Source organism: Orbicella franksi, chromosome 8 (genome assembly GCF_964199315.1).
Source record: "Orbicella franksi chromosome 8, jaOrbFran1.1, whole genome shotgun sequence".
In the NCBI taxonomy this organism is placed as follows: domain Eukaryota; kingdom Metazoa; phylum Cnidaria; class Anthozoa; order Scleractinia; family Merulinidae; genus Orbicella; species Orbicella franksi.
In genome coordinates, this window is record NC_138152.1 from 30,182,220 (window position 1) to 30,199,047 (window position 16,828).

General features: G+C 38.1%; 1 protein-coding gene across 2 annotated transcripts; it reads right to left on the reverse strand.

The window, feature by feature from the left end:
• Positions 1-1,290: 1,290 nt before the first annotated feature.
• On the reverse strand, positions 1,291-14,516 carry LOC145494383 (uncharacterized). Of its 2 annotated transcripts, XM_081473837.1 has the most exons (18): positions 13,650-14,516; positions 13,032-13,387; positions 10,357-10,521; positions 9,672-9,782; positions 9,156-9,281; positions 8,684-8,780; positions 8,247-8,465; positions 7,744-8,120; positions 7,293-7,460; positions 6,900-7,010; positions 6,599-6,715; positions 6,063-6,153; positions 5,379-5,753; positions 5,041-5,163; positions 4,484-4,606; positions 3,703-3,837; positions 2,563-2,796; positions 1,291-1,737 (listed from the first exon to the last, which is right to left on the reverse strand). In XM_081473837.1, the coding sequence occupies exons 1-18, from the start codon at positions 13,774-13,776 to the stop codon at positions 1,394-1,396; spliced, it is 3,399 nt and encodes a 1,132-aa protein (XP_081329963.1). In that variant the 5' UTR covers positions 13,777-14,516; the 3' UTR covers positions 1,291-1,393. The 2 variants fall into 2 exon arrangements, with proteins under 2 accessions (XP_081329963.1, XP_081329962.1); XM_081473836.1 differs by lacking the exon at positions 13,650-14,516 and having other exon boundaries at positions 1,700-2,796; positions 11,588-13,086.
• Between the last annotated feature and the right edge of the window lie 2,312 nt (positions 14,517-16,828).

Genomic DNA, 16,828 nt, shown 5'->3' on the forward strand with positions numbered 1-16,828 from the left:
ACTGCCTCGGTCATAATTTGTTTCTGGCTACGGCCATGCAGGTTGTGGCTCCTGATATCAATTCAATGATTTTGTAAAAGAAAATCATTCAGTTCTATCTGATCCTTTATTTTTTTTTTTTTTTTTTTCAAAAAAACTCCGTACTCAAATAAAATGCTGATATATCTCAAATTATATATTTTTGTTTTTTCTTTCAAATAGCCAAATCTTTAACTGAAAAAGAAAACGTTCTTGTTGGTGCAATTTCTAATTTTCTCAATAAACCGCGTCAGAAAATAATCATGGTATATGTATTCAACAAAACAAGTTCAAGACTTGATTGGACACTTGAATACAACTAACATGATTCCCTAAAGGCGGGTCTCAAAGAGGCAATTGGACATTGGGAATCAACAGTAAAAGTAATGGAAAAAGATTTCTTCCCGCCTAGATAACAACGAACGCAAACAGAAAACAACGCGTTATTTTCACCCTGCTCTATTTTATTGTAACAAGCTTTTATAACGGTGTGTCTGACACTTGTATTTATTTTCTACGTTAGCACTCTCAAAAGACAATTCATAATTACTACAAACAAAAAAAATTCTTACTCTATCATACATTCTCAACCTACTTTTTCTAAACTCACTCAACCGAGACAAATGAGAAATCAAAACCAGCTGGAATCCTGTAACTTGGAAACCTATCCTGGTATGATGTTCGCGGATTTCAATCAATTGAAACTCAGCATCAAGATTCTCCTTCCTAAGGGATAATTTCACGGTTCAGCGCGTGTACAAGTTATAGCGTGACTATAAATTACTACCTTGTTCATTTTTTTACAAACCCATATGTAGTTCAACAACTACAGACTATGATTTGTAAAAGCAGAATGACTGATACCAAACTTTAACAGAAGATGTCAACGAATTTATCGAGAAAATTTCGAATTTAGTAATGAACATTGAGTTTCTTATTCGGCGCGAAGGATTTAATCTAGACACACACACGTGTTATCTACTTTTATCCGAATGTTGGATAAACAATATATGTATTAATCAAAACATACAAAAGGAATTCTAATGACAAACATTACTCCTATCGCAGCGTTTTCATGACTGACATGAAAGACTTAAAGGAAAATTCCTTCCAGCAGTCATTAGCTCGGCAAACGTTATAGCTTATTATAACACGGAGCCATAAAACTATCCTTTAATGGCAATTATCAAACAAGTAACCCGCTCAAAGTAAACTGACATATAGATTGACATATCTCGGTGATATTGAAATTTTCTGATTATATTGCGCTTCTACAATTTACCAACAATGTTTGCTTATACCCTTATATAATTGCAAAGGTTTAGTTGTTCTGTACAGGGTGCGTAAAACTAAGACTCCAAGCTCCGCGATTTCTTCAGGTAGTTTCATAAAAGACTTCGACTTCGTCAGGTCGGAAGTTGGAACTACCCGCCAGGAATGATCGCGTGAAGGAGGATTGATAGCTGTAGCCAGGTGGCGGGCTGTAGGTGTGTCCAAGGTTATCGGCGTATGAGTTGGTATTTGACGCAGCGTTGTTGGCAATGTAAATATCGTGTGCTCCTCCAAATGTTGGTCCATAGGAAGAGCAGCTGTAGATGGAATAGCTTCTCCGATAACTATACTTTCCTGTTTGATCTAGCTTTAGTGGCTGCCAACCAGGCTTGTTAGCCAGTGAGAAGAGAAAGGCTGCTGAATCGTAGCGATATCCACAACTGTAACCTAATTTGAAATACACAATGGAAAAAGAAGTCCAACGTTAATGATGTTTATTGACACTTAATGACGTATTACAATGTTAATTTGATTGGTTCAGAAAATTTTGCTATTATTCTAAGGTCGGCATAATTTCTTGTAGTGTTAATTTTAAGTTCTCTTGTTCCTGTATGTAAAATGTGTCCTAAGTTTTTCATAACTTCGATTCTCGGATAAGCAAGGCCGGTGGGAGACTGGAACCACTGCCCCGATTTCTGACTACATGTGATTTCCATGCGACATTTTATAACTTACGTAAAAATAGTTTTCTCAGTTTTGCATGCATGAAACATCATTCTTCAGATCAAAACCACTCAAATCCATTACTTTGTCGTCTGAAATCGGTCATACAGCTTATGATACCCGGTTCTAAAAATGCAAGTTTCTATTCGCCTGTTTATCACGATATGTTAACCAGAAAATTCTTAGTATCACTGACTTACTTTGCTTTCTCTGGGTGACCCTTTTTTCTGCACCCTTTCTTTAATGATTCCAACCCATTATAGCAAGTTACCGCTTCCTATAAAGGTCTTCCATCCCGGAGTTATCTCCCAAAATCGAATGAGTTATGAGACATGTAAACAGAGCAAATTATACATCGTGGAAGTAAGGTAAGCAATTTTGTTAAGAATTTCCCAGCTCTGAAATTTCCTACACCGTATTGTAAAATATTCCATTTTAAAACTTCGTTTTAAAATTCTCTGAGACCGCTATTGTGCAATATAATCATCGCTGACCCACAGCTTGAGCTTGGGTTACCTGTGATAAAATGAAATTCATCATAGCACTTACTCCATGACAAACTTGTGTATCCTCCAAAAATATATTTCCCAACACGAACGATTGTGACAGTTGGACCTTTGCCGTCACACTTTGAATGGAAGGTATAGGAAGACCAACCATTTACAGTTGCCTGGTAACAGCGATTCCAGTAAGAAGATTGGCGAGTTACAGGCTTTAACCATTTATCCAGCCATGTCAAAAAATTCTGGCTGTTTCCCACAATGCTGGAATAGTTAAGACCCGCTGCAAAATTAACATATAAGCACGTTTTTTGGATCCATTTTATACCTAGTGTATGTTTTAATGGGTCATGTTGAAAGTTGGTTTCGCTAAGAATTAATACCACTGTCATCTTCACCAGTTATAAGGTGACCATCTTTACTTTCACCGCAAATGTGACGCTGACCAAAGGTGTATTGTTTGTTCGGAGACATATTTTAAAGGTGGTCGTTTTATGCCACCGTACAACTTAAGATATTTTTATCTGGAATATCACGTCCTACATTTTGGGTCGCAGTAATCAACACTCTTAACGGATGATTTTAAATCCCGAACAGGAAAATATTCGGATAGTATTTGTCAGGAAAACGTAACATCATAACCAATGCTCAGCGCCGACGTCAGAATTCTCAATGGAAAAATTACCGGCAGACAAACTCACGAAATTTGACAGCTTTTATAAATATTAAAATTTTGGAAGATGTTTTTTTATGATTCAATTTCACATAGGTTCTTTTCGCTCCACCCCAAACCCCCACCCCTTTCTATCTGAATAGGGTTAATGTTAATGTCAAAGCGTGTTTGTAGTAGCAAGGAGGTAGTAAACAACATAACTGAGTCGTGTCCTCTTTTTGTTGCAGCTGTAACAGTCCTTGCAATATGGCAAACTTATCCGAGATGGAAAGGAGAAATCTGATTGGCTCTCTGAGCGGTCCGAGTTTTGTAATATTAACAGCTGAGATGCACCATCCATGAATTAGTTTTGGCGAATTGTTTTTCTTCAAACCATCTCACAAAAAAGCAGTTTGTAACTAAGATGAAATCTCAGGTTTTTTTGTTCGTTTTTTGACATCATATTTGGGGGACAATTTTAGCTTAACTCTAACCACTACTACCAAAATTGAAGTACAATAAACGTGAAATACTCACCTGCCGCGGTGTACCTGCAGGTTTTGCCGTCTCCTGATAAAGGATGGTTACATGTACATGTGTAGGATCCTACAGTGTTCGTACATGAAGCTGAACGGTGACAGTCGTGTACACCGCTGACACACTCATCGATATCTTTGGGTAATAAGGAACAGGATAAAACATAAATTGTTGTTTCCTTGTTCAACAAAAAGTGCTTTATGTTCTGAAGTAAGGAGTTTTCGTGCTATTGATATAAATAGTACTTTATCGTAAATTTGATAGTACGTGTCGTAATTGGAGGTTCACGATGTTTGTTAATAAAACCTCTCAAGGGAAATAGTTCTGGTTGTAGAGCGTTGTCATGGCAGCCATATTGCTATTCCTGGTCAGAGGAATATGTTTGCATATCAAAAGAACCCGTTTTCCAAAGGAAGGTGAGAAGTTTTATTATTTGGGAACCGTGACTTCCATGAGCCGTGTTGGTTCTCAGTTAGTTATCTTTGTGAAAATTCCTAAAAGGGCGTCGTTTCTTAAGATGTGAGATCTCTAAATTTTAAACAGCATATTGACCAGCAATTAAATGTACAAATAGACAAAACTGATTGCTAATTGTTCACACCTTAGATGTTGCCCGTGAATAGAACCAAAACACATGTAAATATCCCCCTTTTCATGTTTTGCATCCAAAAACCAGACCAAAAAAAACATAAGTATATTTTACATGCTATAAATTTGTAAGGCGAATAGCCTTTTCAACCAATACCTTTTGTAGTTCTTGTCAACTGTAAAAATAACTTACCAGTGCAATTTTTGCCATCGCCTGAGTATCCAGCTTTGCACGCACAAGTGTAAGATCCACGAGCATTGTTACAAGCAGCATTCATATTACAGCTATGAGAGTTTGAAGAGCACTCGTCTACGTCTGAAACAGGATTAAAGGAGTAAATAAATAAACGTTGAGCTGTCGTTAGTCTAACCATTTCATCTAAGAAGCATACAGCTTGAGAACAGTCCGTCAAAATTTTACGGTAAGTAGTCAGTACCTTTCAATGAAAAGTAAATTTATTTTACTTTCCACAATCTCTAACTAATTCTCAGCTGCTTTGGGATGATTTATATTACCCCGGTTCTAAGCCATTAGCGCCGGCTTCGAAATTGTTAAAAAAAGGTTGAACTTTTCTCTATTGTTATTCTCATTGCACAAGAGCTGCTGATTACAGTTTTTTTAAGCCCATCAAAGGAGGAAAAAATTCATAGTTGTTGAAAATGAAGTGAGATTGCTCAGTACATTCAGCATCAATATCAAATGTATTGCTGCTTAGGTGTTGTTTGTTTGATGGTTGGTAGATTTCTTACCATTGCAAGTTTTTCCGTCTCCGGTATATCCAGCTCTACACTTACAGGAATATGAGCCCACGGTATTCGCACAATCTGCATTTCCGTCACAATTATGAGTGTTGGTGTAGCATTCCTCCAGATCTGAAAAAATAAAATTTGGAAAAAACATGAAATAGTCATCAAATGAACGAATAATGTTTACAGTATTGGTTTGTAACAAACTATTTTGAAAATTAACCAAGGAACCTTTTTGAGCGCGCAAGATTATTCCTGGCTACATTCTGGGGAGTCAAATCTTTTTTTTTTAGTAGATTTACAGAATGTAAATTAACCACATTAAACAAGAGATTTAACACCTGTAAAACAAGTAAAGTTGAAGCAGTTATCACATGGCACGTCATTCCAAGCGTATCCATGCCTCACGCCAAGAGTGTGCACACAGTCTTCGTTGTTCCAGTTGTTTGGTTGCTTTGGAGCCCAGAACCTAAAACCGCTAATTTCTTTGTTTGTCCACACAAAAGAGCCTTCAACACTGCGGTCATTCAGCCCTATCCATGATCTAGCGCCAGAATGACGGTGTTGAATAAATACGTTTTCCTCCTGGTTGTGCACTGTCACCAGATCAGAGTTCATCTCAGAACAGTTGGACTCAGCAGTCAACCATGTGGCGCATGCGGGGCTTGAAAAGTAGCAATAACCACCAAAGTAAGTCCATCCTGGCTGACAAATGTCTGTAGATGTAAACAAAAATAAATCCTTAAGAAGTGAAAAAAAGCATTAAGAATGTCTTGAGTGTTTTTTAAAAAGGAAATAGTTGCTTGTCAAGCCTTCACATGTTTTGGCATTGTACTCCTGCATGACTAAAATATTGGACGTCGTTTGTTATGAAATTAACTTCTGACCATGAAAATAAAAGACCCTGCTCAAATCTTATTTTTAACAATATAAGACACAGAGGTTACTAAAACATGAATACTAACTGAGCTAAACTACTGATCTTGAGAATAATAAAATTAACGTTCAATTATTTTTGTCCGTACCTGACAGGACAGTGTATGAGATAGACAGTGGATCATACTTTGTCCCGTACAACTCTTTTAAACAAACTCGGACACCGGTCTTATTGATGTACTGCAAGAAAAGAACCAAAATAATCAGTGGTCTCCTAAACTGAAGTCGAAAACTGAAATAATTTCCACAAGATTAACGGTGATATTCTGAATACTATTTAATTTCGTGAGTTTTCATTCTAGTAAGACATATCAATATCATCTTATTTGCCCCTAGTAGATATCCCTCAACATTCTGTACAACAGGAAATGTTTTTATCGATTATAACTTCCGCCATCTTGGAGACGCCATTTTGGATTTTAAGATTTTCTCGCGATTTAAGACAATGCAAATTAAAACAATATGATAATGGATGTAAAAAGGTACAATATTAATTTTGCATTGTTGTTTAAGAAAATTGGAAGAAACGAACAACTTTTGTCAAATAGACGAGATTTGGTTCGACCGGCGTGTCAAAAATGAAGATGCTATGGATATGCCTAAAGAAGTGAGGAAACAGAATTACCTCCACCCAAGCAGTTATTCCATTGTGTACTGGTTGTTGATTTCCACCGCTAGATGAATGGTTCGCGGAAACAAATACATTCGGTGTGCTGTTGTACTTTTCAGTGAAGCGGACATCCTAAAGAAAAACTCTCATTAAGCGAGCTGTTATCTAACTTTGATTCTGCTCGCAAACGAAATAATAACCTACAGTATAGTTTTAATTTACATTTTTTTTTCTGTAGGATCTGTACACTAACTCTTGAAACTTTTGAAAAAGTAGTTCTAGGCCACCTCTCTAATAAGAAGAAAGAGATACCAACCTTACAAAAGGCATTGTTGTAATCTGCAGGTGGATGTTGGGCGTTAGCAAAATAGACTGAACGGTGTTCTGTAAAAAGAGGCTTGTGGAGAGAAGAAAACGCCAACCATTTCTAAAAGAGAGAAAAATAAATAAACATTAACAAGGAAATTAAGATAGAAATAGTATTTTTTTTTTCGCAAAATTAATCGAGATAACCATTCAGTAAACGTTTGAATCCAGATTCTGTTTTCTCTAAATATGTAAGCATGCATGGTAACTGACATTAGAAACTAAGTTCGCAGTCCATAAGACCAGGTTCTGGAGATAAACTAACTTTTAATAAGCTATAGTAAGTGATAAAGATCTCTCAGTTTCTCGTGGCTGGTGAGTAAACGAAGGTGTACACACTTACAGTGTAAACATCGTCGTGAGATCCTGCGTAGTTCTGCAGCTCTCTCAAACAAACTTTAAACGAGGATTGCGTGACGTCTTCAATCCACACACTCGCAGCGTCACGCTTGAGTCCTGCACGATAGTGCGCAGCGGTTACAAACACTGAGGGCATCACTGAAAACTTTCTCTGCATAGAAAACAAAAAAACAAACAAACAAACACAGGTTGTTACCATTGACGTTCATCTTACTGATGTTGTTGTTGTTGCTGTTGTCCTAGTGCTGTTTAACAGTAACGAGAGTTTGGAAATCTAGTGCGGATTGATGCTCTAATGGCTTAGTGCAAAGCAACATTTTAGGTCCATTAGTGCAAATAAAATCATATTATTTTGACCTGAATCCGACCACTATATGCTATTGAACACTACTCTTCGTGAACTTGAGTTGTAAAATGAAACAAAAAGTACCTACCGATGGAAAATTGACAGATTTACAAGTCGTTCCAGTCCACCATTGTGATATCCGCACTTCCCCGGCAACACCACCCACTGGAGCCCCTTGGTACGCCATCCAATCAACTGTTACGTTAGCTTTTGATTTCCGCTCATTGTAGCCTGCCGCCATCACACATGCAGTGAATCGATCATAACTGACATTTTCGACCCACGACACAGCGGCATCATGTACATATGACTTGTCACTGGTGTCAATATGATTGACAGTGATCTGGACTTCAAGTGGTTTGTCAGGATAAAACACATATTGCTTGAGGCCAATTACTTCACAATGAGAATATCCCAGTGAAGGAATGTGTGGCATGTGACGGCGACCTCGCTGGAAAGGAAATCCTTTAAAAAATAACAGTGCAAAACACTAATCAGCACAAGCGATTTAAACTTCTCACGTTTTCTCATCGTAACCATCACCATCTTCTTCGACATCTTCAGAAAATTCTGCCTAAAACAATTTCTAACCTTCACAACTACCAGGGTGTTGCACAGAGAAATTCAATCGCTGAATGCACATTTCCTGTCGAAACAAACACTCATTGTCGTATGTTGTGCCATTTGATGAGCAGACTGGTTCCTGGTACGATGGACAACTGTCAACAGCAACGCAGCGAGCATCATTTGGTCCAAACGCTTTACACAGGCAGTGATAATGACATGTCACGTCGATGCAAGGATCCAAGTCTGGCAAGACACAAACAATTGTCAGTAAACGATTTGATATTCTAGTACACACTTGCTTGATAGTTATTCCCACTTCTGCCTTCTCAGTGTGGGCTCGCAAGCTTTTTTAAAGATTATTGCACTGAACAACATCCCGGAGGGGAAAAGGGGGTACCGGAAAGAGAATGTTGAATATACCAAGTGGGTTTTGAATATCCAAATGAAATCTTTTTGCCTACCTCCAGTGACCATGTAGTCGACAGTGATAACATCTTTATTGTTGGCGTCGCTGTTGTAATTCTTCACACACACTTGTGCATCAGTTGTAGATGTATGCTGAATAAAACCAAAGATGAATTAAACCCGGCCTAATTCAAGTTGCTATACAGCCCGAATAGTTTTAAAGAACTCGTGTAAACGAAAGTTACGGTGAAACTAAAACTTACTGAAATCGCTTTGAAACGGCCCCAAAACAGCATAGAAACACAAGTAACAAACGGAAGAGTTAAAGTAATTATTTTTTTATTGAATTTTGTTTCCATGTCTCGAGCTGTTATATGCGATTGTTACATTCCCATACAAACTGTTATAATTACGTTGTTGCGCAATGTCGTCTAATATTTACGGGTCTCGAGGAACTTGGGATGTTTGTGCCATTACCTGATGAGAGTTTGCTAAACTCGCACAAAGGTCACAACAGGTATTCCTTACCTCAACCCAAGCGGTGACAGCGTTACAACGTGACCTAGAGAGATTTGCATTGTTGTTGTTGTCAGTGCGTTTGGGCGTCACTAACACAACGGGACGAGCATAAAATGGTTTTGTGAAGTTCACTGTCTGCAATGTGAAAGAAAAAAATTTCTTTATATCGATTGCATTTCCACGAGTCTCTTTTAGAGGTAAGCCGGGTTGATAAATAATCCTTATTGGTATTTATAATGCGCTGATTCCAATGTTTAGATTCCAAATCCGAGCAGCTTTGATTTGAACAAGAGGAAAAGTATGTTTGATCCGTTGGTCACCGAAGATGAAATTGAGTCTCAGAAACTATTTATGACAGATTTTGTGGGCCCACAGGTCAAATAGTTCCCCGTTTAACAGTCAATTTTAACTTCCTCCATTGTTATGAAAGCATTGCTGTTGTTCAGTTGCCCTTTTGATGCCCTATTATAAAGAGGATTTAGATAAGAAACAATAATGCCGCGGGCCGGCAATAATTATTCTTACTTGACAGAAAGCGTAGTTATCCTGATCAGATGGTGAGTTTGTATTGGTAAACACGAGACTGTCGGTTATGGTAAAATTGTCAACACTCAGATTTGTGAACGCCATCCAATTCTGCTGAAGAAATAAAAGATATTGTAGTTGAGACCTGTCAATTATTAAAGAAATAAAAACATGCACAATTAGGGACTGTTTTAACCAACGTACAAGAGTACATGAAATTATCGGCAAGATACGCAAACCCAGTAAGATGTTGATAATTAGCCTTTTTTCAGGAAAAAAAATCTGTAAACGAGGCAACTCTCCTTGTGTATGCATTCAGCTGCTTCCAGTCAACGGTTTCTACCACATGGTTTCTACAAGTAGCTTGAGGTTTATTAAAGAGTTAACAAAAACATATTTTCTTTGTATTGTTTTCTTTTGAAAGCCAACGATTGATGTTTTATACTGGTACACAAAAAAGACTCATCTGGAACAGCTTGAAATGGACGGTGATCAGGCACGTCACAAGGGGAAGTTGACCTCTGATATATTTGGAACATCGTAACGCATGTAAATATTTCAGATTACTGCTCTTTAGTCAGGGGTCATCATGATTTTCATTCAACTTTGATGAAATGCAATTCTTTGGGAGAGCGTAGTTGATTAGAGTGACGACTGACAGAAAACGAAACTGAGATTTACTCACTATCTTTATGCCTTTATGAGGTCCATCGAAAATCTTTGCTTCTCTGAGACAAATTTCGAAATTGTCCACGCGCAACTCCTCCACCCACACGGCCATGGCATCTTGAGGTCTCTTGGGAACTTGGTGACTAGCAGTTACAAATATGGTTGGAGGAGTCGAAAACCGCTGAAATGAAATAATGAGAGAAGTTAAGATTAGTAAATTAAGCGAGTGAGTGGGTGAATGACTGAATGAACAGATCAGGGAAAAGTAAATGAACGATAATGAGAGAATGCGTGAATGCTTGCTTGAGTGTCAAATGTTCTTCCACTTTAGGGACACCATGAGATTCCAACAGATCTTTGAAAAACTGATTGAACATTTGGGATGGTAAAAATACAAAATGACTCAAATAACAAATTAATAATTAATATTCAAAACTGAGTCAAGCAACACGTTTCAGGTAACTAAAAGTGTAAATATTTTCTCAACAAGAGCCCGCCAAAGATATTTTAATAACAGAAAAAATACACCTCAATCCAATAGCCATTAATCAGCTTATTATTAATTGTTTTTAATCTTTTGCATCAGGAATATTCGCGTTTATGAAGAAAAATGGTCTTTTTAGTTGGTCTCAGTTGATAAACGCTTCTAATATTCTACAAAATTTCAACATAGTGACAGTTAACTCATATTTTTCGATTGCATTGAAATAGTTTTCTATACAGGCTTAGCCTCAAGTTGCTTGGCAACTTTTTAATTACAAGGCAATTGTTCCACTTGGGGCAACTTCTCACTAAGAGAGGCAACTTTTTAGTCTTTTTTCTGCAGTTAAATTGTGAAATATTCCGCATATCAATATTTATCCTCTGACGCTATATATCTCCAATACTTTATGCTGAGCAATCACGCCAAATTACAGTGGTCAGTGGTTGCGCAAGTCGCGTTTCAACATGGCAGATGATTGACAATTTTCAGTAAAGGAAAATTCATTACCTAACTCCGCGTGACTTGCACGGTAAATTTCACGCGAAAAACCGATATTGCACAAATCGCGAAGTGAAGCCAGAAAGCGAACCTAGCGGAAAACACTATTCAACAACTTTGAGCAAACATTTTGAAGTAAAGAATAATTTTACACTCAAATTCAAATTTAAATACAAGCTGAATTTTCGATGTTCGTGTCTGAACAACGCGCGAGTTAAGAATACTGAAAAAGTCCAATTCTATTTCCCTCAGCAAAAAAGCTTACCGAAAACTGACGATATACCATATTGCAAGTTGATGGAAATATTTACTGGGGAGTTGTCAAACGATGCCCGATCAGTAAACAGTCAACCGAGAGCTGTCGCCGTAAATCACAAGTGATGACTGCTGGTGGCGAGGTTAGCCCGCTGTTAATTTTGCGTGGAGCCGAAGGCGCCTCAAGTGTTAAACAGAAGCACTGAATGCAAACCCAGCCACCTTGTTTGACATCCTTCGTCGTTTTTCCAGAGGCTGTAACTTGCAGTTGAATCTGGGTTAGCGTGACCTGTCAGCTCCGAGATTTTCAGCGGATGAAAGTCGTCGTGTAGGCTTTGAATACGACTGTTGTACCGCCGCTTGAGTTTGTAAATTTGCCATCCAAGGACGCGGTTGAGGCGATTTGCAAGTGTATTTCGGTCGACTTGAACCATTTTATACAAGATATTTGATGTTGGTTTCTTTACTGGAGTGAGGAAAAACTTGGTAAGATAATTGAGACTCTTAGGAGATGGACTACATACTCAAAATGAATGCTGTACTGTAGCTGTGTTTTCTTTGTATTTGGTGGGGTAATGCTCTCTTTGAGAACTGCCATTTCGTCTTCTGTGTATGTCACAATTAATTGACACTGGAGCTTCTTCGGCTGCTGAACTCTGTCTTGCGGCTTTCTCCTGGTTCGCTTCGGCAATTTTCTTGTCCAAGTTATGATTTTGTCGTTTTCAGGTAGTCGCTAGCGTAATCAGCTTTTTCTATCTCTCTGAAAAGTTGTACTTTAGTTCAAAGCAGAGCGAAACTTCATTTCCATTTTGAAAAAGCCTTGTGCTTGTTTTTGGCTTTGTGAAACATGATTAAAAGGTCACTGTTAACGTTTTTTTGTTGTTTCGGTGCAATATCACGCAAGGCCTCGCTTTCAAGAGTCGCAATTCCACGCTAAGCACCTCGCCTGGGTAACCAATCAGAGTGCGAGATTTCTCTGAGCTCTGCGATTCTTAAGCAGTTTTAAACCGGCCCTTTTGATGCTGAAAACAATCTTTAAGGACAACTCTTTTCAGTGCTATTTCCCTTCTAAAATATTGACAACTTTTTTTACGAATTTTTCAAACAAAAAAACTGGTTAACTGTAAGGAAGCTTTTTCCTATTGATTGGCAACTTTTGGCTTTTATTTAATTATTTATCTTTTTGCAATTTTTAGGAAATTCTGAGTGCGTGGCCAGGCCTAATTCTTCGATCTTCAATTTTTACACACCATTTCTTCATCTTTTGTTATACACATAAGATTACTTTGTATAGTGCAATCATTTTTTGGGGGCTAACTGACCGTCTTAATGTGTTTTGTGTAACTGATTTGCTTCTTTCTAGTCCACATCCACAATCACGGTTCCCTTTTTCATAAACGCTTTATATATCTCTTTGCCCTCTATCAGTACCACTTAACAAAACAAATTCTAACCTGCTGGAAATCGATCCTCTTGCATTCCGTTCCAGTTGTCCAAGAGTTTAAGGATGTGGTGCCAATTTGAGATCCATCTGGTTTCGTTTCAAACGCAAGATAGTTTACCTCAATGGACTTATTTGAACCGTTAGCAAATTCTAGAACACAGACAGTAAATTCACTCGCTTTAACATCTTCTACCCAGACTGCAGCGCCGTTCCGAGGGATTTGGCTCTTCACGGTATGGCCAACTGAGGCGAGAACCGTTACTTGCTGTCGGCCGTAAAGTGGCGTTTGGAAGTAAATCTTCTTACAACCGAACAGCCCTAGTGAGCTTGTTGTTACGTTTTCTTTTCCGGCCTTGAATCCGAGTGCTATAAAGGAATAAATAAGACTTTTTTCTTCAAAATTATCGCACTTACAAAGTTTTAACTGAATGCACGGCCGATATCCTAGGAATGGACATGTTAGTTGCTTTAGGAAGAGATTTAATTCTCAATTTCCTTGATCTGTGCGCCCCTCCCCCAACTTTCAGCTCACTTCTTGTCTGATCAACAAGACGTAAAAACGCCTGCGCTTGCCGCGAAAAGTTGAATTAAGGTTTACAGTCACAAAATGTAAAGAGTCGACCCATACCTTCAGTGGCTGGAGCGCCCACGCAAATCAACAAGAAAATGAGAAAGAAGTGCATCGCGTATTGGTGCTCAGACGACATCTTGCTCCGACTGAAAGGGAACTCCACTCTCATGCACATTATAATCATCACAAGGGCAATGCGTGACTGGAATGTACCTGTTAGGACATGTCGAATTATAGGATATTAACAAATTGTAAACAGCACGTTCGCAAAAATGAGTTTTCTTGGGGGTGACGCATATAAGTGACGAGGTGGAGGATGTCAGGCAGAAGGAAAATGAACAGTGTAAAAAAATATGGCGAACTCCTAAGAAATTGACGTGACTTCTCCTATCCGACAATTGTATCTTATTTCCATTAAAAGAAAATACAAGAATTGTTAGAAATAACACTGAATTGACCATTATCGGAGTTGCTTTGTGAATGAAAACTACCGACCCCACCCCATTTCCCCTCTCCCCAGTTCCTCGCGGTGCCCCCGTATTCTCCACAAGAAACCAAAATTAAGTTAATCAAGTTGTCAGTTTGAACTTTACACATTTCAATTCTGATCGATTATTGTTCTTTTTTCGCTTTTTGAATTTATACTGCTTTACAGTACATTTTCAGTTCATTTCAATTTTGAATTGATTTTCATGCCAGTAAATTTCAACCTAGTTATAAAGGAGATTATGTCGTATTTTAGTTTATCTTTTCAAAGAGGAAAACTCGTAAAGTGACTAGAGATTTGAAAATTAGGAAGGCGTTCTCTTTGATGATTTTCCTCTATAGATGATAGAATCATCTGAAAAGTTTCGCAAGTTATTTTCGTCAGAGTCGTCATTTATTTTGCGGTGTTAAGTCTTCCTGCTCTTAGACCTTCTTAAGTTCTTCGGTTGTTCTTAAGTATTGTTTCAAGACACAGGTCATTACATTAGGAGATTGATTTTAATTGATTGATGTATTTTTTGGCTAATTTGATCATTTGCCAGTTTGTTCATTTGATGTGTGTTTTACTTCCTTTTGAATAGTGTCGTTTCTTTTAATCAGGCTCGCAGCTGATGGCGGAATTTGCCATTGCCTTCCTCAACGCATTTTGTTCTTGTAGTTCTTGAAAGCTTTCTGTGTAAAATCTAGTTTCAACTCTGCTAGAAACTGCGTGGATTTAACTTGGTATACATGCATTCCAACTTTCCGTAAGTGGTGCCTTCAGTGGGGCCACCAAACAATTGAGCTGTGACGAGAGCTGTCAGCTTATACAAGGTTAAAGATTCAGTGTTTGTATCCATCTGAGAAAATCAGGAAGCGTCCACTTACGGGTTGGTATGCAATGAGATTCGACTGTGTTTAGTTGTTGTTATCTTAGCTTATTGCACTTTAGTAATGCACTATGTACTCACGTGGACTACTAAAATGATCACGTGCTTTTTGCGGATGGAGAGGTTAGGGGGAAGTGTTCGAGGGGAGTATAACAGAACAGTTTTCTATTTCCTTGTTTCTCGGCAGTTTTATAGTTTGTCAGCTCATGAATAATTCAATGTATGCGCTAAGTTAAGCCGTTTTTCGTTCTTTGTAGAAGCACTTTAAATTTGGTGAAATTAAGGGTGCGTGCCATGAGGGCTCGCCTCTTTAATCAGCTTATTTTCCTGTTGTTTTTATACTAACGCATTTTAATACAATTCACTGATATAATTCCTGCTAGAGTGATTTTATTTAACCAGTGAAACGACATCCAACAATTAGTCAAAAAGAGCCAAAACTAATTAATGTAGTAAACGAAAATAAGTAAAGTGGCATCTAATAGTATCCAATTGTGTAGCAATTATTTCACGGGTTAAGTGAAATCACTCTGAGATTGACACCCTTGAAAGATCATGAAACATTCCAAACTTGATACTGAATGCGCTTAGTATTATTGCGAGCGAAAGAATAACAGACACGCTGTGACAGAACAGTCTTTGAACTAAGAATGCCCATTTATGGACAGTTTCTGAGGAAATGTACAAATAGTAGTCGCAGTTGCAGACAACAGTCTCCTGTGAAGTGATAGAGATACATTTTGGAAGACATTACAGATTTTAAAACCCCGAAATAGAACATACATTTTCTACGCACTGTGGAAGAAAAGAAAGCGCTGTATAGTTTAAGGAGTGGTTAAGCTTACGTACATATGCAATTTTTAACTTAATCAAAACTCCGATAACAAAGTGACAAGGGATCGACTTACTAGGGAAATCATTTGCTCGCTGTAACGCGTGTTCAGCGATATGATAAAGCATAGAACTGTACCAGAAGGCCGTTAGAAAGCCGTCACTCAGTTGGCTTTTTAAAACAGCGATGAAGGCCGAAGTTGTTTGCTCGAAACGTCTTTGAAGTTTTATTAACGTTGTCTCTAGCGTGAACAAGAGTCCGTGTCAAGCACAAATTTTAATTCTGATGTACATCCCTGACTGCAATTTTAGTATTTTCAGCACCAGAAGGCCTTTGATTTTTATATTTCAGCTGAATTTTCAACTCTTATTGAATGGAGAGATCTAGTCTTCGAGCATTTCCGGTTACGGCAGTACTACTCGAGACATCCTGCTGGGCGAATTTCGAGCAGCTACAGTCAATAAGCGTTCGCGCAAATGTTTTGCGCATCCCTACTGCGCACGCAAATTCACACGCAACGTCATGCAGCGATGCACGGGCTAAGTAATAAAATGAACAATGATAGGGAAGATGGCCATTTCATCAGTTTTGCCTGGATTTAACGATCTTGAACTTTCGGCGACCCCTATATTTCTTTTAATGGATCAATATTTCCACCGATTTTCTACGTTTAGCGAAAAAATAAAGAAACTCTCTCGATTAGAAGTTTGAATTTTTTTGCAAAATGCACTATCGAATTCCGTTACTTAGTTTAGCCCTTCGTCTATCTGTGCGGCGGTTTCAAATGCCTCTTGAAGGGTTAACTTTTGTGAATTGAAAACGTTGGCAACATTCGAAATTATTTACCCAACAGACCCACTTCTACAAATATGACTAAGATCGTTTTCCTCCGTTGACTAACCTTCGATATTTTTAACTATAGACCCCTGTGGACCATACTCAATTACGTAAGCCAATTTTTCTAAATCAGGGTAGTTTTCCACACGCTGAAACGAAGTCGATACTGCCAAAATGTTTTTGCATTTCTGACGCAGCTAACTCATCTGATT

Coding starts and splice junctions, on each gene's coding strand:
- LOC145494383 (XM_081473837.1), bottom strand. CDS start 13,776: ATGATTATAATGTGCATGAGAGTGGAGTTCCCTTTCAGTCGGAGCAAG. Junction 6,154..6,598: donor GAATAACTGCTTGGGTGGAG/GTAATTCTGTTT, acceptor CTTTTCTTGCAG/TACATCAATAAGACCGGTGT. Junction 1,738..2,562: donor ATACACAAGTTTGTCATGGA/GTAAGTGCTATG, acceptor ATTTCAAATTAG/GTTACAGTTGTGGATATCGC.